The sequence below is a fragment of the Oncorhynchus mykiss genome, chromosome 4 (genome assembly GCF_057628025.1).
Source record: "Oncorhynchus mykiss isolate SJ-2025 chromosome 4, ASM5762802v1, whole genome shotgun sequence".
Lineage (NCBI taxonomy): Eukaryota > Metazoa > Chordata > Actinopteri > Salmoniformes > Salmonidae > Oncorhynchus > Oncorhynchus mykiss.
This window is the reverse complement of record NC_143025.1, coordinates 93,070,001-93,092,300: the sequence shown is the minus strand read 5'-3', so window position 1 is coordinate 93,092,300 and position 22,300 is coordinate 93,070,001. Positions and strand designations below refer to the sequence as shown.

At 45.6% G+C, this 22,300-nt stretch overlaps 1 protein-coding gene across 5 annotated transcripts in view; it reads left to right on the top strand.

Moving 5' to 3' along the window:
• sgk1 (serum/glucocorticoid regulated kinase 1) overlaps positions 1–22,300 on the top strand; it is a 103,683-nt gene that overhangs the window by 63,558 nt on the left and 17,825 nt on the right. For 2 of the 5 annotated variants that reach the window (XM_036976412.2, XM_090233322.1), the window contains 5 exons: positions 5,040–5,103; positions 13,812–13,890; positions 14,227–14,305; positions 21,692–21,880; positions 21,952–22,083. In XM_036976412.2, the coding sequence (XP_036832307.2) occupies positions 5,040–5,103; positions 13,812–13,890; positions 14,227–14,305; positions 21,692–21,880; positions 21,952–22,083 (543 nt within the window). Of the gene's footprint in view, positions 1–5,039; positions 5,104–10,104; positions 10,650–13,811; positions 13,891–14,226; positions 14,306–15,155; positions 15,164–21,691; positions 21,881–21,951; positions 22,084–22,300 lie in introns of those variants that run through there. The other 3 variants (XM_036976413.2, XM_036976415.2, XM_090233323.1) reach the window with 3 other exon arrangements.

Sequence of the window (22,300 nt, the reverse complement as noted above, 5' to 3'; positions counted from 1 at the left end):
AACAACTCTGGAATGTCAACAACTCTGGAATGACAGCTCCACAGATGTCAACAACTCTGGAATGTCAACAACTCTGGAATGTCAGCTCCATAGATGACAACAACTCTGGAATGACAGCTCCACAGATGACAACAACTCTGGAATGTCAGCTCCACAGATGACAACAACTCTGGAATGTCAACAACTCTGGAATGTCAGCTCCACAGATGTCAACAACTCTGGAATATCAACAACTCAGGAATGTCAACAACTCTGGAATGACAGCTCCACAGATGACAACAACTCTGGAATGTCAACAACTCTGGAATGTCAGCTCCACAGATGACAACAACCCTGGAATGTCAGCTCCACAGATGTCAACAACTCTGGAATGTCAACAACTCTGGAATGTCAGCTCCACAGAAGTCAACAACTCTGGAATGTCAGCTCCACAGATGACAACAACTCTGGAATGTCAGCTCCACAGATGACAACAACTCTGGAATGTCAACAACTCTGGAATGTCAGCTCCACATATGACAACAACTCTGGAATGTCAGCTCCACAGATGACAACAACTCTGGAATGTCAGCTCCACAGATGTCAACAACTCTGGAATGTCAGCTCCACAGATGACAACAACTCTGGAATGTCAACAACTCTGGAATGACAGCTCCACAGATGTCAACAACTCTGGAATGTCAACAACTCTGGAATGACAGCTCCACAGATGACAACAACTCTGGAATGTCAGCTCCATAGATGACAACAACTCTGGAATGTCAGCTCCACAGATGTCAACAACTCTGGAATGTCAACAACTCTGGAATGTCAGCTCCATAGATGACAACAACTCTGGAATGACAGCTCCACAGATGTAAACAACTCTGGAATGTCAGCTCCATAGATGACAACAAATCTGGAATGTCAACAACTCTGGGATGTCAGCTCCACAGATGTCAACAACTCTGGAATGTCAACAACTCTGGAATGACAGCTCCACAGATATCAACAACTCTGGAATGTCAAAAACTCTGGGATGTCAGCTGCACAGATGTCAACAACTCTGGAATGTCAACAACTCTGGAGTGACAGCTCCACAGATGTCAACAACTCTGGAATGTCAACAACTCTGGAATGTCAGCTCCATAGATGACAAAAACTCTGGAATGACAGCTCCACAGATGTCAACAACTCTGGAATGTCAGCTCCATAGATGACAACAACTCTGGAATGTCAACAACTCTGGGATGTCAGCTCCACAGATGTCAACAACTCTGGAATGTCAACAACTCTGGAATGACAGCTCCACAGATGTCAACAACTCTGGAATGTCAACAACTCTGGGATGTCAGCTGCACAGATGTCAACAACTCTGGAATGTCAACAACTCTGGAATGTCAACAACTCTGGAATGTCAACAACTCTGGAATGTCAACAACTCTGGAATGTCAGCTCCACAGATGTCAACAACTCTGGAATGTCACCTCCACAGATGTCAACAACTCTGGAATGACAACAACTCTGGAATGACAGCTCCATAGATGTCAACAACTCTGGAATGTCAGCTCCACAGATGTCAACAACTCTGGAATGTCAACAACTCTGGAATGTCAGCTCCACAGAAGTCAACAACTCTGGAATGTCAGCTCCACAGATGACAACAACTCTGGAATGTCAGCTCCACAGATGACAACAACTCTGGAATGTCAACAACTCTGGAATGTCAGCTCCACAGATGTCAACAACTCTGGAATGTCAGCTCCACAGATGACAACAACTCTGGAATGTCAGCTCCACAGATGACAACAACTCTGGAATGTCAGCTCCACAGATGTCAACAACTCTGGAATGTCAGCTCCACAGATGACAACAACTCTGGAATGTCAGCTCCACAGATGACAACAACTCTGGAATGTCAACAACTCTGGAATGACAGCTCCACAGATGTCAACAACTCTGGAATGTCAACAACTCTGGAATGACAGCTCCACAGATGACAACAACTCTGGAATGTCAACAACTCTGGGATGTCAGCTCCACAGATGTCAACAACTCTGGAATGTCAACAACTCTGGAATGACAGCTCCACAGATATCAACAACTCTGGAATGTCAAAAACTCTGGGATGTCAGCTGCACAGATGTCAACAACTCTGGAATGTCAACAACTCTGGAGTGACAGCTCCACAGATGTCAACAACTCTGGAATGTCAACAACTCTGGAATGTCAGCTCCATAGATGACAAAAACTCTGGAATGACAGCTCCACAGATGTCAACAACTCTGGAATGTCAGCTCCATAGATGACAACAACTCTGGAATGTCAACAACTCTGGGATGTCAGCTCCACAGATGTCAACAACTCTGGAATGTCAACAACTCTGGAATGACAGCTCCACAGATGTCAACAACTCTGGAATGTCAACAACTCTGGGATGTCAGCTGCACAGATGTCAACAACTCTGGAATGTCAACAACTCTGGAATGTCAACAACTCTGGAATGTCAACAACTCTGGAATGTCAACAACTCTGGAATGTCAGCTCCACAGATGTCAACAACTCTGGAATGTCACCTCCACAGATGTCAACAACTCTGGAATGACAACAACTCTGGAATGACAGCTCCATAGATGTCAACAACTCTGGAATGTCAGCTCCACAGATGTCAACAACTCTGGAATGTCAACAACTCTGGAATGTCAGCTCCACAGAAGTCAACAACTCTGGAATGTCAGCTCCACAGATGACAACAACTCTGGAATGTCAGCTCCACAGATGACAACAACTCTGGAATGTCAACAACTCTGGAATGTCAGCTCCACAGATGTCAACAACTCTGGAATGTCAGCTCCACAGATGACAACAACTCTGGAATGTCAGCTCCACAGATGACAACAACTCTGGAATGTCAGCTCCACAGATGTCAACAACTCTGGAATGTCAGCTCCACAGATGACAACAACTCTGGAATGTCAGCTCCACAGATGACAACAACTCTGGAATGTCAACAACTCTGGAATGACAGCTCCACAGATGTCAACAACTCTGGAATGACAGCTCCACAGATGACAACAACTCTGGAATGTCAGCTCCATAGATGACAACAACTCTGGAATGTCAGCTCCACAGATGTCAACAACTCTGGAATGTCAACAACTCTGGAATGTCAGCTCCATAGATGACAACAACTCTGGAATGACAGCTATACAGATGTAAACAACTCTGGAATGTCAGCTCCATAGATGACAACAACTCTGGAATGTCAACAACTCTGGGATGTCAGCTCCACAGATGTCAACAACTCTGGAATGTCAACAACTCTGGAATGACAGCTCCACAGATGTCAACAACTCTGGAATGTCAACAACTCTGGGATGTCAGCTGCACAGATGTCAACAACTCTGGAATGTCAACAACTCTGGAATGACAGCTCCACAGATGTCAACAACTCTGGAATGTCAACAACTCTGGAATGTCAGCTCCATAGATGACAACAACTCTGGAATGACAGCTCCACAGATGTCAACAACTCTGGAATGTCAGCTCCATAGATGACAACAACTCTGGAATGTCAACAACTCTGGGATGTCAGCTCCACAGATGTCAACAACTCTGGAATGTCAACAACTCTGGAATGACAGCTCCACAGATGTCAACAACTCTGGAATGTCAACAACTCTGGGATGTCAGCTGCACAGATGTCAACAACTCTGGAATGTCAACAACTCTGGAATGTCAACAACTCTGGAATGTCAACAACCCTGGAATGTCAGCTCCATAGATGTCAACAACTCTGGAATGTCAGCTCCACAGATGTCAACAACTCTGGAATGTCAGCTCCACAGATGTCAACAACTCTGGAATGACAACAACTCTGGAATGACAGCTCCATAGATGTCAACAACTCTGGAATGTCAGCTCCATAGATGTCAACAATTCTGGAATGTCAGCTCCACAGATGTCAACAACTCTGTGTGTGATGTCCTCACCCGCCTGCTCCGGTATCCCATAAAGCCTCAGGTTCCATCTGCGCTGGTATTTCTCTGCCTCGTTCATCATGTTGCTCCAGTTCAACCACTTCCCTTTCATTTTCCTCACAGGTAACTTCTACATTCTTCATTTCACTTTTGATGTTTGTTTTTTTACTTCTTCAGAGACAAAGTCAACAGATTGCTTCATTGGGCTCAATTTTCACCTTATTCTTCCTATCCATGTCCTCCATGCCATCTGACCTCTAATCTATTTTTTCAAAGTCAAAAGAAGAATCACAACATTGTTTTGCACATTCAAGAAGTGACATACCCTCTTGCCTTCTCGTCCTTTTCTCGTGGGACTCGACTGGAGTGTCGGGGTCGTGAGGTAACGGCATGAGCCGAGAATTGGATGGGCGCAGGTTGTCAGCATTATCTGTGCAATGTCCGGTCCACCACCAGCAGTATTATATTCATATTCTGAAGAGGAGCACCAAATACCCTCTCAGCTGATGATTTCTCAATTTATTTTATTTTTGATCCGGCCATGGGAGTTTCCATGTAGACAAGCTAGCTCTTTCGCTAGCTAGCTTAGCTAAACTTTTAGCTAGCCAACATTAACTTGGCTAGCTAGCTAAAGCTTGGCTAGTTGATGTTGTTGCTAACTCAAGTTGACTTTTCAGTTTATAGAGGTGAATAATGAGCGCCAAGTAATCAATTACTTTGGTAAACAAACCACCATGTTCATACCACGTTTTAAGGCCCTCGAACTCTCCAAATGCTTATATATGTTTTGGAGCAAATCTAAAATTTCCTTCAGCTACCAAAAATCTCATCTGCACTGGCCGCCATCTTGCATTCCCCCAGTTCTGGTAGTCAGCATGAGGTCAGTGGATTTCAAAACTCCTATAAAACAATAACAAAAAAATCTTAGTGCTCAGATTCCGTTGAACACACAAGCTCACTCACTCACTCACTCACTCACTCACTCACTCACTCACTCACTCACTCACTCACTCACACACACACACAGAAACACAGACAAACACACACACACACACACTTAACGCTTCTCTTGTTTTCTAGGCGATGGATCTGTACTACCATAGTGAACCAGACCCAGAGTACTACTGCTGTCCCAACGACTCTAGTAAGTCTGACTTACACCCTCTCCTCTCCCCTCCTCTCACCTTCTCCTCTCCTCTCACCCTCTCCTCTCCCCTCCTCTCACCCTCTCCTCTCCTCTCCCCTCCTCTCACCCTCTCCTCTCCCCTCCTCCCCTCCTCTCCTCTCACCCTCTCCTCTCACCCTCTGCTCTCCCCTCCTCTCACCCTCTCCTCTCCCCTCCTCTCACCCTCTCCTCTCCCCTCCTCTCACCCTCTCCCCTCCTCTCACCCTCTCCTCTCCCCTCCTCTCACCCTCTCCTCTCCTCTCACCCTCTCCTCTCCCCTCCTCTATGGGATATGGGATATGACTCCTTACATCAGGCCAGTCAGGGAGACCATCTACTGGGATGTGGGATATGACTCCTTACATCAGGCCAGCCAGGGAGACCCTCTACTGGGATATGACTCCTTACATCAGGCCAGCCAGGGAGACCCTCTGCTGGGATATGACTCCTTACATCAGGCCAGCCAGGGAGGCCCTCTACTGGGATATGGGATACGACTCCTTACATCAGGCCAGCCAGGGAGACCCTCTACTGGGATATGGGATATGACTCCTTACATCAGGCCAGGCAGGGAGACCCTCTACTGGGATATGAAATATGACTCCTTACATCAGGCCAGTCAGGGAGACCATCTACTGGGATGTGGGATATGACTCCTTACATCAGGCCAGCCAGGGAGACCCTCTACTGGGATATGACTCCTTACATCAGGCCAGCCAGGGAGGCCCTCTACTGGGATATGACTCCTTACATCAGGCCAGCCAGGGAGGCCCTCTACTGGGATATGACTCCTTACATCAGTCCAGCCAGGGAGACCCTCTACTGGGATAGGACTCCTTACATCAGACCAGGCAAGGAAACCCTCTACTGGGATATGACTCCTTACATCAGGCCAGCCAGGGAGACTCTCTACTGGGATATGACTCCTTTACATCAGGCCAGCCAGGGAGGCCCTCTACTGGGATGTGACTCCTTACGTCAATATATTTTTGGCATGTTTTCTATCTGGTTTTGGTTGTTTAAGTTGACATTGAAAGTGTTCTTCCATCCCAAAAATTACTACTTAGTAATGTCGTGGAAATGGCCCCCAGGGACACCTGAAGTCAATCTTAAAATAATCATTCTGTATTATCCGCAAGCTGGGAAAGGTTCCAACCAACTCAATGCACCGTAGTAGTACAGGTCTGTCAGGAGCTCTGCCGGGGCAGTCCCGTTAGTGCTCTGATTCACTGCTTACACAGACAAGTTATATTTGCATGATTTACATGATTCATTATTCATAATTCATTCCTCATTAAAGGTTTGGTTCTTAATAACAACATGTGACCGACCAATAACTCACGAGGCTTCTTCTCTCCAAGCTGAGACCTTGAAATGAAGACACCCCTTTCTGATGTCTAAATAATGTTCAATATACTGACAGTGAGGATTCCTCCCAGGCACCATCAATCAGTCCCTTGCATGAACCCAGTCTAATTGGTTATTAGAAAAGGGAAACATGTTTACATTGCCGAAGCAGGTGAAATGGATAAACATTTAAACATTTAAGTGAACAGTAAATATTACACTTGTTGTATTACACACAGGGTAGCCTAGTGGTTAGAGTGGAGGGGCGGCAGGGTAGCCTAGTGGTTAGAGTGTAGGGTGTAGGGGCGGCAGGGTAGCCTAGTGGTTAGAGTGGAGGGGCGGCAGGGTAGCCTAGTGGTTAGAGTGGAGGGGCGGCATGGTAGCCTAGTGGTTAGAGTGTAGGGGCGGCAGGGTAGTCTAGTGGTTAGAGTGTAGGGGCGGCAGGGTAGCGTAGTGGTTAGAGTGGAGGGGCGGCAGGGTAGCCTAGTGGTTAGAGTGTAGGGTGTAGAGGCGGCAGGGTAGCCTAGTGGTTAGAGTGGAGGGGCGGCAGGGTAGCCTAGTGGTTAGAGTGTAGGGGCGGCAGGGTAGCCTAGTGGTTAGAGTGTAGGGGCGGCAGGGTAGCCTAGTGGTTAGAGTGGAGGGGTGGCAGGGTAGCCTAGTGGTTAGAGTGTAGAGGCGGCAGGGTAGCCTAGTGGTTAGAGTGTAGGGGCGGCAGGGTAGCCTAGTGGTTAGAGTGGAGGGGCGGCAGGGTAGCCTAGTGGTTAGAGTGTAGAGGTGGCAGGGTAGCCTAGTGGTTAGAGTGTAGAGGCGGCAGGGTAGCCTAGTGGTTAGAGTAGAGGGGTGGCAGGGTAGCCTAGTGGTTAGAGTGGAGGGGCGGCAGGGTAGCCTAGTGGTTAGAGTGGAGGGGCGGCAGGGTAGCCTAGTGGTTAGAGTGTAGGGGCGGCAGGGTAGCCTAGTGGTTAGAGTGGAGGGGCGGCAGGGTAGCCTAGTGCTTAGATTGTAGAGGCGGCAGGGTAGCCTAGTGGTTAGAGTGGAGGGGCGGCAGGGTAGCCTAGTGGTTAGAGTGGAGGGGTGGCAGGGTAGCCTAGTGGTTAGAGTGTAGAGGTGGCAGGGTAGCCTAGTGGTTAGAATGTAGAGGTGGCAGGGTAGCATAGTTGTTAGAGTGGAGGGGCGGCAGGGTAGCCTAGTGGTTAGAGTGGAGGGGCGGCAGAGTAGCCTAGTGGTTAGAGTGGAGGGGCGGCAGGGTAGCCTAGTGGTTAGAGTGGAGGGGCGTTAGGGTAGCCTAGTGGTTAGAGTGGAGGGGCGGCAGGGTAGCCTAGTGGTTAGAGTGGAGGGGCGGCAGGGTAGCCTAGTGGTTAGAGTGTAGAGGCGGCAGGGTAGCCTAGTGGTTAGAGTGTAGAGGCGGCAGGGTAGCCTAGTGGTTAGAGTGGAGGGGCGGCAGGGTAGCCTAGTGGTTAGAGTGGAGGGGCGGCAGGGTAGCCTAGTGGTTAGAGTGTAGGGGCGGCAGGGTAGCCTAGTGGTTAGAGTGGAGGGGCGGCAGGGTAGCCTAGTGCTTAGATTGTAGAGGCGGCAGGGTAGCCTAGTGGTTAGAGTGGAGGGGCGGCAGGGTAGCCTAGTGGTTAGAGTGGAGGGGTGGCAGGGTAGCCTAGTGGTTAGAATGTAGAGGCGGCAGGGTAGCATAGTTGTTAGAGTGGAGGGGCGGCAGGGTAGCCTAGTGGTTAGAGTGGAGGGGCGGCAGAGTAGCCTAGTGGTTAGAGTGGAGGGGCGGCAGGGTAGCCTAGTGGTTAGAGTGGAGGGGCGTTAGGGTAGCCTAGTGGTTAGAGTGGAGGGGCGGCAGGGTAGCCTAGTGGTTAGAGTGGAGGGGCGGCAGGGTAGCCTAGTGGTTAGAGTGTAGAGGCGGCAGGGTAGCCTAGTGGTTAGAGTGTAGAGGCGGCAGGGTAGCCTAGTGGTTAGAGTGTTGGACTAGTAACCAGAAGGTTGTAAGCTCAAATCCCGAGCTGACAAGGTACAAATGTGTCATTCTGCCCCTGAACAGGCAGTTAACCCACTGTTCCTAGGCCGTCATTGAAAATAAGAATTTGTTCTTAACTGACTTGCCTAGTCAAATAAAGGTAAAAAAAATATATTTAAAAAAAAAACACTCATAAGTTTGAAAAGAATATCATCAAATATCATATTATGTCTCTCTCAATCTATCTGTCTCAGACTGTTTATCTCTGTGAGGCTAGTTGTTGTTTCTGGCCCTTGAGTCTTTGAGTTCAATTCAATATGAACTTGATAGGGATCTAATTTTAGACTGTTTTTCATGAATGGTCATTATAGCCCTGTAGGTGGGCACTACCCAGTAGAGAAGATTTACATGTAAAATTGAAGCATGGGGGGAGAAAGAGGAAGAAGGGAGGAAGAGGAAGACGGGGGGGGGGGATGTATGAATTACCCTCAATCCACCATGCAGGGTAATTCATTGAACGTTTGACTTCATCTCAAATGGTACCTTATTCATAAATAAGAGAATTTGGTGCCATTGGGCTCTGGTCTATAGTAGTGCACTATATAGGGAATAGGGTTCTATAGAGGTCTGGTCTATAGTAGTGCACTATATAGGGAATAGGGTTCTATAGAGGTCTGGTCTATAGTAGTGCACTATATAGGGAATAGGGTTCTATAGAGGTCTGGTCTATAGTAGTGCACTATATAGGGAATAGGGTGCCATAGGGCTCTGGTCTATAGTAGTGCACTATATAGGGAATAGGGTTCTATAGAGGTCTTGTCTATAGTAGTGCACTATATAGGGAATAGGGTTCTATAGGGCTCTGGTCTATAGTAGTGCACTATATAGGGAATAGGGTTCTATAGGGCTCTGGTCTATAGTAGTGCACTATATAGGGAATAGGGTTCTATAGAGGTCTGGTCTATAGTAGTGCACTATATAGGGAATAGGGTGCCATAGGGCTCTGGTCTATAGTAGTGCACTATATAGGGAATAGGGTTCTATAGAGGTCTGGTCTATAGTAGTGCACTATATAGGGAATAGGGTGCCATAGGGCTCTGGTCTATAGTAGTGCACTATATAGGGAATAGGGTTCTATAGAGGTCTTGTCTATAGTAGTGCACTATATAGGGAATAGGGTGCCATAGGACTCTGGTCTATAGTAGTGCACTATATAGGGAATAGGGTTCTATAGAGGTCTGGTCTATAGTAGTGCACTATATAGGGAATAGGGCTCTATAGAGGTCTGGTCTATAGTAGTGCACTATATAGGGAATAGGGTTCTATAGAGGTCTGGTCTATAGTAGTGCACTATATAGGGAATAGGGTGCCATAGGGCTCTGGTCTATAGTAGTGCACTATATAGGGAATAGGGTTCTATAGAGGTCTGGTCTATAGTAGTGCACTATATAGGGAATAGGGTGCCATAGGACTCTGGTCAAAAGTAGTGCACTATATAGGCAATAGGGTGGCATTTTGGGACGACTATTTGGATGGCGGGTCTGGCACACCACTCTCTCCTCGATTATGTCCCAAATGGCACCATATTCACTAGTGCACTACTTCTGTCACTGCATAGGGAATAAACAGGATGCCATTTAGGACCGACATCAGATAAAAGTCAGTGAAGGGGCGGGACCGTAGTGTAGATATTCGGTGTTTGAACTTATCTTTCCTTGTAAGATCTTGGAATGCACTCAGCGACGACGAGACACACGGAGCTCATAACCACGAATAGTCTTGTTTTTTAAAAACATTTTGTGGACGTTATTTTTGCCATCTAATCTGTCTTTATGAAAGACAAAACGACTGCCCTGACATGTAAGTATCCTAGGCATTAATTAAGACACTGCTATGCGAATACACAGGGATGTATTTCATTATGGCTAATTCTTTATTAGCCTGCTTGCTCGTGGGCATCTCATACTTTAAGAAGATAAAACATTAGGATGAAGAAGGCCCCCGGTTCACCCCACAAGCTCCCGGGACCCGGTTATAACATCATTTGTCATCTACTGGTATGTTAAAATAACGTTGGACTGATAAGAAGTATTATGTTCTCTCCGCGCTCTGCAGAGGTTCCTTCTTTTCTCACCTCAACGTGAATCAGTCAAGTCGCTCAGCTCTGCTCGTGGGGAAAAATGCCACAAGCAACACGTTAATAACAGGACCGCTACTCAACTAAAAGGTTGGTGTCGAAAAGGAAAACGGATTTGATTGATTGTTTTAAGCTATTGATAATGAATATCGATGGATCCTTATAGGCTTATTAACTTTGTATATGGACCGTTTTCTGATAAAGTCTAGGTTTAACAACAATGCGAGGCTACATCTCCGGAATTGACTTCGGAAATTGTCTGGATTCTGTGTTGTTTTATTGACATTTTATTAAACGTGAAAATGTATTGATCGGGGAATGATTCGAACACTTGACAGATAATCGATTTGGAGAATTGTGCTTGTTGCGCGTGAACAGCTGTTAGGCTGGTGTAACAGGACTTTTACTGCAGCTGAGCAATTTAGTATTTTTACTGTTTTATTTATATTTATTTATTTCTAGTTTTGTTGTTGTTTTTTTCACTCAAAATTACTGAACCAGTATCTTTATTCTGATGTATAAACTTTGTCTATCTGTCCTGGACTAAGATTTAATGAATGACCGCGAAAGTAAATTATTTCTCTAGAATAAACCGAGAGCCAGGTGAGGGTTTAACCAGCCCGAAACCGACACAGACTTCCCCGTGTTCCAAATATTAATTATGTTTAACAGTGTTGAGACATTCTGAATCTGCAGAGCACACTCTCTCTGATCAAAATAGATAACTTATCATAGTACCTTAATTAAATCATCAATAGCAGTGTGTTTGGAGACTTGACTGGAGTTTTTGAGGGGGGGGGGGGGGGTGGTGTTCCGTTCGTTGTGCGGAAAATATATAACAATCAATGCCCTATTTCTTTGACGCCCCCCCCCCCCCCCCCCCCATCTTTGCCCTTTCCCACTGGTTTCGGGAGCTGAATGTAGGAGAAGACTGGGACAGCTACTACCCTCCAGTTTGTACTTTTGCATTTCCAGAGGGCTTTCTTGGCGTCTGGCCTCTCACCCCCCCCCCCCCCTACAGACCCCTGTCTGTGTGTTGCCCCTGTCTGGATGTTGGACCCCTGTCTGTGTTGGACCCCTGTCTGTGTGTTGACCCCTGTCTGTCTGTGTTGGACCCCTGTCTGTCTGTGTTGGACCCCTGTCTCTGTGTTGCCCCTGTCTGTGTTGGACCCCTGTCTGTGTGTTGGACCCCTGTCTGTGTGTTGAACCCCTGTCTGTGTGTTGCCCCTGTCTGTGTTGGACCCTGTCTGTCTGTGTGTTGCCCCTGTCTGTGCTGGACCCCTGTCTGTGTTGGACCCCTGTCTGTCTGTGTGGGACCCCTGTCTGTCTGTGTGTTGGACCCCTGTCTGTGTTGGATCCCTGTCTGTGTTGGACCCCTGTCTGTGTTGGACCCCTGTCTGTCTGTGTGTTGGACCCCTGTCTGTGTGTTGCCCCTGTCTGTCTGTGTTGGACCCCTGTCTGTGTTGGACCCCTGCTTGTGTAGGACCCCTGTCTGTCTGTGTTGTACCCCTGTCTGTCTGTGTTGGACCCCTGTCTGTCTGTGTGGAGATCAGAGTTGAATTATTACTTTTTATATTATATATATATATATATATATATCCCAGGTGAGGCTACTGTAGGCTATTGACTTTAATTCATTGTTTACTATATGTATATATTATTATTAATTTCCACCATCATTTGCAAATACATTTATTAAAAACCCTACAATGTGATTTTCTGGATTTTTTTCCCTCATTTTGTCGGTCATAGTTGAAGTGTACCTATGATGAAAATTACAGGCCTCTCTCATCTTTTTAAGGGGGAGAACTTGCACGATTGGTGGCTGACTAAATACTTTTTTGCCCCACTGTATAAATATATACCAGGTGAGGCTACTGTAGGGTATGTTATTTAGATGTGGTTTTCCATTTCCAGAAAGAACAAATTTGTTTGTTGGCATCACGTCTGGTCGGTTTTAGAGAAGATCTATCTGGGTTTTTTACATTTTTATCTTAACACTAAATACACTTTGGCGATAACCCACATTGTTTGTTCTCTGTCTACAATGGCCGTTGACATTTCTGATCTGTTGCACAGCTGATTTCGGAGCACTGGAAAAGCTCGTAATGGTACATACAGTTCTTTCAGCTGGCGAAGACGGGACCGTGGGAGTTTTCACCCTTCTTTTTACGCAGCGCTTTCGCGGGGAAGGCTACTGTAGATATCCACCACGCATTCTGAGCGCAAACACGTCCGGATTGTCTGAAACCGCAGGCTTGTCAAATAAACGTCACGGTCTGCCGCTCAGAATGCGCGTTGACGCTGAAACACGCCCATGCGGTCTGGGGTCGAATACCATGACACACTCCGGAATAGAGAGACTGCAGTCAGCCTTCTTCCCTCGCGCCCTCCTCCCTTTCCCGCTCTCCTATAGAAGAAGTCCAACACAGAGCTCTACAGTACAGCTCTGAACCAGGCCGTGCAGATTATAGCCTGTAGCCATGATAAATAATAAGGAACACAGACACACAGCTCTGTTGATGACCTTTGGACATGAGGACTAAGGAGCTTTACTCACTGGTAGGATTCTATCTACGCTTGAACAAGATACCGTATTCATTCAACCCTCTCAGAGAGAGAGACTTTTACAATAACTTTTACTCAGAGAGAGAGAGAGAGAAAGAAAGAGACAGAGAGAGATGGAGTGAGAGAGAGACAGAGGGAGAGAGAGAGAGGGAGACAGAGAGAGAGAGTGAAAGAGAGAGAGAGGGAGAGAGAGACGGAGAGAGACAGAGGAAGAGAGAGAGAGAGGGAGACAGAGACAGAGGAAGAGAGAGGGAGACAGAGGAAGAGAGAGAGAGGGAGACAGGAAGAGAGAGAGAGAGACAGAGGAAGAGAGAAAGAGAGAGGGAGACAGAGGAAGAGAGAGAGAGAGAGGGAGAGAGAGAGAGAGAGAGAGTGAAAGAGAGAGAGGGAGACAGAGGAAGAGAGAGAGAGAGGGAGACAGAGGAAGAGAGAGAGAGGGAGAAAGAGAGAGACAGAGGAAGAGAGAGAGAGAGACAGAGGAAGAGAGAGAGGGAGAGAGAGAGAGAGAGAGAGAGAGAGAGGAAGAGAGAGAGAGAGAGAGAGAGAGAGAGGGAGAGAGACAGAGAGAGAGGGAGAGAGAGAGAGAGAGAGAGTGAAAGAGAGAGAGAAGGAATATATTTCACTGTGGGTTTTCCATCTTTTTCATGTTTTTCCCCCTTCTACCTTGTGTTCTTTCTCTCACAGCGTTTATGAAACAGAGAAGATTGGGGCTGAATGACTCCATTCAGAGGCTGGCCACTAGTAACTCCGACACCTGCAAACAGTGAGGCCCTTGATTCATAACGTTTAGTTTCTTTTTGTACTTTTGTTAGTTCTTTTTAATGTTTTTATTAGGTTTTACGTCACTAGGCCTACCCCTTTATGGTGGGCTGTTTGTCAGTGTGTCATTACTGCATGTTAAAGACTGAACAACAACTATGTGTTCTGACTAACCATATTGATATTGCTTATAAAGCATACACTTATTGTACCCAAAGGTGGATTATGGTTGATATATTGGACAAGGCTCTATCTCAACTGTCTCTCTCCCTCTCTGTCTCTGTCTTTCTATCTCTGTCTCTGTCTCTCTCTCTCTGTCTCTGTATCTCTCTCTCTCCAGTCCTGAGGTTCAGTCCATTGTCAACTTGGCTCCCCAACAACAGGAGGCTGAACTCATGAACTCGAATCCCTCTCCCCCTGTAAGTAGAAATATCCCCTCTCCTCCTGTAAGTAGAAATGTCCCCTCTCCTCCTGTAAGTAGAAATGTCCCCTCTCCTCCTGTAAGTAGAAATGTCCCCTCACCTCATGTAAGTAGAAATGTCCCCTCTCCTCCTGTAAGTAGAAATGTCCCCTCTCCTCCTGTAAGTAGAAATGTCCCCTCTCCTCCTGTAAGTAGAAATGTCCCCTCTCCTCCTGTAAGTAGAAATGTCCCCTCTCCACCTGTAAGTAGAAATGTCCCCTCTCCACCTGTAAGTAGAAATGTCCCCTCTCCTCCTGTAAGTAGAAATGTCCCCTCTCCTCCTGTGTCCTCACTCCTCCTGTAAGTAGAAATGTCCCCTCCTCCTGTGTCCCCTCACCTCATGTAAGTAGAAATGTCCCCTCTCCCCCTGTAAGTAGAAATGTCCCCTCTCCTCTTGTAAGTAGAAATGTCCCCTCTCCTCCTGTAAGTAGAAATGTCCCCTCTCCTCCTGTAAGTAGAAATGTCTCCTCTCCTCCTGTAAGTAGAAATGTCCCCTCTCCTCCTGTAAGTAGAAATATCCCCTCTCCTCCTGTAAGTAGAAATGTCCCCTCTCCCCCTATAAGTAGAAATGTCCCCTCTCCCCCTATAAGTAGAAATGTCCCCTCTCCTCCTGTAAGTAGAAATGTCCCCTCTCCCCCTGTAAGTAGAAATGTCCCCTCTCCTCTTGTAAGTAGAAATGTCCCCTCTCCCCCTGTAAGTAGAATGTCCCCTATCCTCCTGTAAGTAGAAATGTCTCCTCTCCTCCTGTAAGTAGAAATGCCCCCTTTCCTCCTGTAAGTAGAAATGTCCCCTCTCCTCCTGTGTCCCCTCTCCTCCTGTAAGTAGAAATGTCCCCTCTCCCCCATAAAGACCAGGGTGTCTTTTTTTAGACAGGGAGTCAATGCTGAGACCAGGGTGTCTTTATTTAGACAGGGAGTCAATGCTGAGACCAGTATGTTTATTTAGACAGGGAGTCAATGCTGAGACCAGTATGTTTATTTAGACAGAGAGTCAATGCTGAGACCAAGGTGTCTTTATTTAGACAGAGAGTCAATGCTGAGTCCAGTATGTTTATTTAGACAGAGAGTCAATGCTGAGACCAAGGTGTCTTTATTTAGACTGGGAGTCAATGCTGAGACCAAGGTGTCTTTATTTAGACAGGGAGTCAATGCTGAGACCAAGGGATCTTTATTTAGACAGGGAGTCAATGCTGAGACCAAGGGGTCTTTATTTAGACAGGGAGCCAATGCTGAGACCAGTATGTTTATTTAGACAGGGAGTCAATGCTGAGACCAGTATGTTTATTTAGACAGGGAGTCAATGCTGAGACCAGGGTGTCTTTATTCAGACAGGGAGTCAATGCTGAGACCAAGGTGTCTTTATTTAGACAGGGAGTCCATGCTGAGACCAAGGTTTCTTTATTTAGACAGAGAGTCAATGCTGAGACCAAGGTGTCTTTATTTAGACAGGGAGTCAATGCTGAGACTGAGGTGTCTTTATTCAGACAGGGAGTCAATGCTGAGACCAAGGTGTCTTTATTTAGACAGGGAGTCAATGCTGAGACCAAGGTGTCTTTATTTAGACAGGGAGTCAATGCTGAGACCAAGGTGTCTTTATTTAGACGGGGAGTCAATGCTGAGACCAGTATGTTTATTTAGACAGAGAGTCAATGCTGAGACCAAGGTGCCTTTATTCAGACAGAGAGTCAATGCTGAGTCCAGTATGTTTATTTAGACAGGGAGTCAATGCTGAGACCAATATGTTTATTTAGACAGGGAGTCAATGCTGAGACCAAGGTGTCTTTATTTAGACAGGGAGTCAATGCTGAGACCGAGGTGTCTTTATTTAGACAGGGAGTCAATGCTGAGACCAAGGTGTCTTTATTTAGACAGGGAGTCAATGCTGAGACCAAGGTGTCTTTATTTAGACAGGGAGTCAATGCTGAGACCAAGGTGTCTTTTTTTAGACAGGGAGTCAATGCTGAGACCAAGGTGTCTTTATTTAGACAGGGAGTCAATGCTGAGACCAGGGTGTCTTTATTTAGACAGGGAGTCAATGCTGAAACCAGTATGTTTATTTAGACAGGGAGTCAATGCTGAGACCACAGTGTCTTTATTTAGACAGGGAGTCAATGCTGAGACCAAGGTGTCTTTATTTAGACAGGGAGTCCATGCTGAGACCAAGGTGTCTTTATTTAGACAGGGAGTCAATGCTGAGACCAAGGCGTCTTTATTCAGACAGGGAGTCAATGCTGAGACCAAGGTGTCTTTATTTAGACAGAGAGTCAATGCTGAGACCAAGGTGTCTTTATTTAGACAGGGAGTCAATGCTGAAACCAGTATGTTTATTTAGACAGGGAGTCAATGCTGAGACCAAGGTGTCTTTATTTAGACAGGGAGTCAATGCTGAGACCAAGGTGTCTTTATTTAGACGGGGAGTCAATGCTGAGACCAAGGTGTCTTTATTTAGACGGGGAGTCAATGCTGAGACCAGTATGTTTATTTAGACAGAGAGTCAATGCTGAGACCAAGGTGTCTTTATTCAGACAGAGAGTCAATGCAGAGTCCAGCATGTTTATTTAGACAGGGAGTCAATGCTGAGACCAATATGTTTATTTAGACAGGGAGTCAATGCTGAGTCCAGTCTGTTTATTTAGACAGGGAGTCAATGCTGAGACCAAGGTGTCTTTATTTAGACAGGGAGTCAATGCTGAGACCAGTATGTTTATTTAGACAGGGAGTCAATGCTGAGTCCAGTCTGTTTATTTAGACAGGGAGTCAATGCTGAGACCAAGGTGTCTTTATTTAGACAGGGAGTCAATGCTGAGAGGTTTCTTTTCCAGGTGAGCCCTGTATAGCCCCATAATGCACATAAAAATGCAATAAACACATTCAACTACATGTAGCATTGAGCCAGTAACCTAAAGGATGTTAGTTCAAATCCCAGAGTCAACAATGTGAATCATCTGCCGATGTACTCTTGAGCAAGGCACTTAGCCCTAATTGCTCCTGGGTCACCGCCAATAATGGCTGCCCCCTGGCCGTGACCCCACTCTCAAAGGGCGTCTCAAGGGGAGTTGGGATATGCAAAATGTTTTTTATCTTCCACACATACAGGTTAACCACTTGTACGTGCTGTGAAAGGGGACAAATATAAGCAGTGGCGATGCGTCCAGCAGATGGCGGTGTTTTTCATGTAATTTTGTCATTGATTCATTCACATTAGTGTATTATATCAGTTAGCAAACAGTGTAAACTAAGTCAACCCACTGAGAGCCAGGTTACTTCTGTCCCCTTGGGTGCTGTGGTAAACTAAGTCAACCCACTGAGAGCCAGGTTACTTCTGTCCCCTTGGGTGCTGTGGTAAACTAAGTCAACCCACTGAGAGCCAGGTTACTTCTGTCCTCTTGGGTGCTGTGGTAAACTAAGTCAACCCACTGAGAGCCAGGTTACTTCTGTCCCCTTGGGTGTTGTGGTAAACTAAGTCAACCCACTGAGAGCCAGGTTACTTCTGTCCCCTTGGGTGCTGTGGTAAACTAAGTCAACCCACTGAGAGCCAGGTTACTTCTGTCCTCTTGGGTGCTGTGGTAAACTAAGTCAACCCACTGAGAGCCAGGTTACTTCTGTCCTCTTGGGTGCTGTGGTAAACTAAGTCAACCCACTGAGAGCCAGGTTACTTCTGTCCCCTTGGGTGCTGTGGTAAACTAAGTCAACCCACTGAGAGCCAGGTTACTTCTGTCCTCTTGGGTGCTGTGGTAAACTAAGTCAACCCACTGAGAGCCAGGTTACTTCTGTCCCCTTGGGTGTTGTGGTAAACTAAGTCAACCCACTGAGAGCCAGGTTACTTCTGTCCCCTTGGGTGCTGTGGTAAACTAAGTCAACCCACTGAGAGCCAGGTTACTTCTGTCCTCTTGGGTGCTGTGGTAATCTAAGCAGTGGCTAACGTCTGATTTGAGGTGACTTTACAATGTAAATGTTTGATATCAGACTGTAATACCCTTGAAACTGTAACTATGTCTTCTCGTTGCCTTATTCATAACCGGAGCGTCATGGTAACAGACAGACTCTCTCAGAACGGTGTTTTGGCTGCGTCCCAATACTCTAAGAATGCAGCTATATTGTAGTAGTATAGTAGTACAGAATATATTGTAGTAGTATAGTAGTAGACCCATGCAGAATATATTGTAGTAGTATAATAGTGCAGAATATATTGTAGTAGTACAGTAGTACAGAATATATTGTAGTAGTATAGTAGTGTAGAATATATTGTAGTAGTATAGTAGTACAGAATATATTGTAGTAGTGCAGAATATATTGTAGTAGTGTAGAATATATTGTAGTAGTATAGTAGTGTAGAATATATTGTAGTAGTACAGTAGTAGACCCATGCAGAATATACTGTAGTAGTATAGTAGTAGACCCATGCAGAATATATTGTAGTAGTATAATAGTGTAGAATATATTGTAGTAGTATAGTAGTGTAGAATATATTGTAGTAGTATAGTAGTGTAGAATATATTGTAGTAGTATAGTAGTGTAGAATATATTGTAGTAGTACAGTAGTGTAGAATATATTGTAGTAGTATAGTAGTGCAGAATATACTGTAGTAGTATAGTAGTAGACCCATGCAGAATATATTGTAGTAGTATAGTAGTGTAGAATATATTGTAGTAGTATAGTAGTGTAGAATATATTGTAGTAGTACAGTAGTGTAGAATATATTGTAGTAGTATAGTAGTACAGAATATATTGTAGTAGTACAGTAGTGTAGAATATATTGTAGTAGTATAGTAGTGTAGAATATATTGTAGTAGTACAGTAGTGTAGAATATATTGTAGTAGTATAGTAGTACAGAATATATTGTAGTAGTACAGTAGTGTAGAATATATTGTAGTAGTATAGTAGTACAGAATATATTGTAGTAGTACAGTAGTGCAGAGTTTGACTATGGGAAATACACTGATCGTAACTGAATGTTATAACGTGTGTGTGTGTGGTGGTTTTGATGCATGTCAGCCTTTCTATGTTGAGTTTCCCCACCAATATGTTCATGTTATAATTTAATATAAACACCCCTTTTGGTTGACCTTTTGATTCATTAGCACTTTAAACGTTATTATACACAACAATAAAACAAAAATAAAAAACTATTTTATTTGTTGGACATTGAAATCGGTAAAAACAGCAGGAGAGTGATTTTAATTTGGGAAATGTGTTCCTAAGTATTTACAGGTAGCTTAATGGTTAGTGTGTTGGACTAGTAACCAGCAGGTAGCCTAGTGGTTAGTGTGTTGGACTAGTAACCAGCAGGTAGCCTAGTGGTTAGTGTGTTGGACTAGTAACCAGCAGGTAGCCTAGTGGTTAGTGTGTTGGACTAGTAACCAGCAGGTAGCCTAGTGGTTAGTGTGTTGGACTAGTAACCAGCAGGTAGCCTAGTGGTTAGTGTGTTGGACTAGTAACCAGCAGGTAGCCTAGTGGTTAGTGTGTTGGACTAGTAACCAGCAGGTAGCCTAGTGGTTAGTGTGTTGGACTAGTAACCAGCAGGTAGCCTAGTGGTTAGTGTGTTGGACTAGTAACCAGCAGGTAGCCTAGTGGTTAGTGTGTTGGACTAGTAACCAGCAGGTAGCCTAGTGGTTAGTGTGTTGGACTAGTAACCAGCAGGTAGCCTAGTGGTTAGTGTGTTGGACTAGTAACCAGCAGGTAGCCTAGTGGTTAGTGTGTTGGACTAGTAACCAGCAGGTAGCTTAATGGTTAGTGTGTTGGACTAGTAACCAGCAGGTAGCCTAGTGGTTAGTGTGTTGGACTAGTAACCAGCAGGTAGCCTAGTGGTTAGTGTGTTGGACTAGTAACCAGCAGGTAGCCTAGTGGTTAGTGTGTTGGACTAGTAACCAGCAGGTAGCCTAGTGGTTAGTGTGTTGGACTAGTAACCAGCAGGTAGCCTAGTGGTTAGTGTGTTGCACGAATAACCAGCAGGTAGACTAGTGGTTAGTGTGTTGGACTAGTAACCAGCAGGTAGCCTAGTGGTTAGTGTGTTGGACTAGTAACCAGCAGGTAGCCTAGTGGTTAGTGTGTTGGACTAGTAACCAGCAGGTAGCCTAGTGGTTAGTGTGTTGGACTAGTAACCAGCAGGTAGACTAGTGGTTAGTGTGTTGGACTAGTAACCAGCAGGTAGCCTAGTGGTTAGTGTGTTGGACTAGTAACCAGCAGGTAGCCTAGTGGTTAGTGTGTTGGACTAGTAACCAGCAGGTAGCCTAGTGGTTAGTGTGTTGGACTAGTAACCAGCAGGTAGCCTAGTGGTTAGTGTGTTGGACTAGTAACCAGCAGGTAGCCTAGTGGTTAGTGTGTTGGACTAGTAACCAGCAGGTAGCCTAGTGGTTAGTGTGTTGGACTAGTAACCAGCAGGTAGCCTAGTGGTTAGTGTGTTGGACTAGTAACCAGCAGGTAGCCTAGTGGTTAGTGTGTTGGACTAGTAACCAGCAGGTAGCCTAGTGGTTAGTGTGTTGGACTAGTAACCAGCAGGTAGCCTAGTGGTTAGTGTGTTGGACTAGTAACCAGCAGGTAGCCTAGTGGTTAGTGTGTTTGACTAGTAACCAGCAGGTAGCCTAGTGGTTAGTGTGTTGGACTAGTAACCAGCAGGTAGCCTAGTGGTTAGTGTGTTGGGACTAGTAACCAGCAGGTAGCCTAGTGGTTAGTGTGTTGGACTAGTAACCAAAAGGTTGCAAGATCGAATCACCGAGGTTTGGGGATAGAAACTCCCCAAATACAGGTGTGCCAAGCTTGTAGCGTCATACCCAAGAAGACTCGAGGCTGTAATCGCTGCCAAAGGTGCTTCAACAAAGTACTAAGTCAAATTTCTGAATATTTATGTAAATGTGATATGTCATTTTTTTAAATGTTATTATTATTTATAAATGAAAACCTGTTTTTGTCATTATATGGGGTATTGTGATGTCATTATATAGGGTATTGTGATGTCATTATATGGGGTATTGTGATGTCATTATATGGGGTATTGTGATGTCATTATATGGGGTATTGTGATGTCATTATATGGGGTATTGTGATGTCATTATATGGGGTATTGTGATGTCATTATATAGGGTATTGTGATGTCATTATATGGGGTATTGTGATGTCATTATATGGGGTATTGTGATGTCATTATATGGGGTATTGTGATGTCATTATATGGGGTATTGTGATGTCATTATATGGGGTATTGTGATGTCATTATATGGGGTATTGTGTGTAGATTCACTGCTACTTTTGGCTGGGGTGCGAACAGATATTTAATTTTCCAATTTGGTTAAAATGAGGTTAAAGTATGTTTATATCATAGCTCTTACCTCTTCCTCTCATCTACAGCCCAGTCCCTCCCAGCAGATGAACCTGGGCCCGTCCTCCAACCCCACAGCCAAGCCCAGTGACTTCCACTTCCTGAAGGTGATAGGGAAGGGCAGCTTCGGGAAGGTCCTCCTAGCCAGGCACCGATCAGACGACCAGTTCTACGCTGTTAAGGTGCTGCAGAAGAAGGCCATCCTGAAGAAGAAAGAGGTACAAGTTGCACAGACACCACGCGGCCAACCTCCATGACCTCTAACCGTTACCCTTTGTTGACCCTCCAGGAAAAGCACATCATGTCAGAAAGGAACGTCCTGTTGAAGAACATTAAACACCCCTTCCTAGTGGGACTACACTACTCCTTCCAGACCGCTGATAAGCTCTACTTTGTGCTGGACTACATTAACGGAGGAGAGGTGAGGAGAAACATAAGAAAGGAGGAAGGGAAGGAAGGAAGGAGAGAGGAAGGGAGGGAGAGAGAGAGAGGAAAGGACGGAGGGAGAGAGCGAGAGAAAGGGAGGGAGAGAGGGAGAGAGAGCAGGAGGGGGAGTGAGGCAGGGATGGAGAGAGGGAAGGAAGGAAGGAAGGAGGGATAGAGAGAGAAGGAGAGGGAGGGAGAGAAGGAAGGAAGGA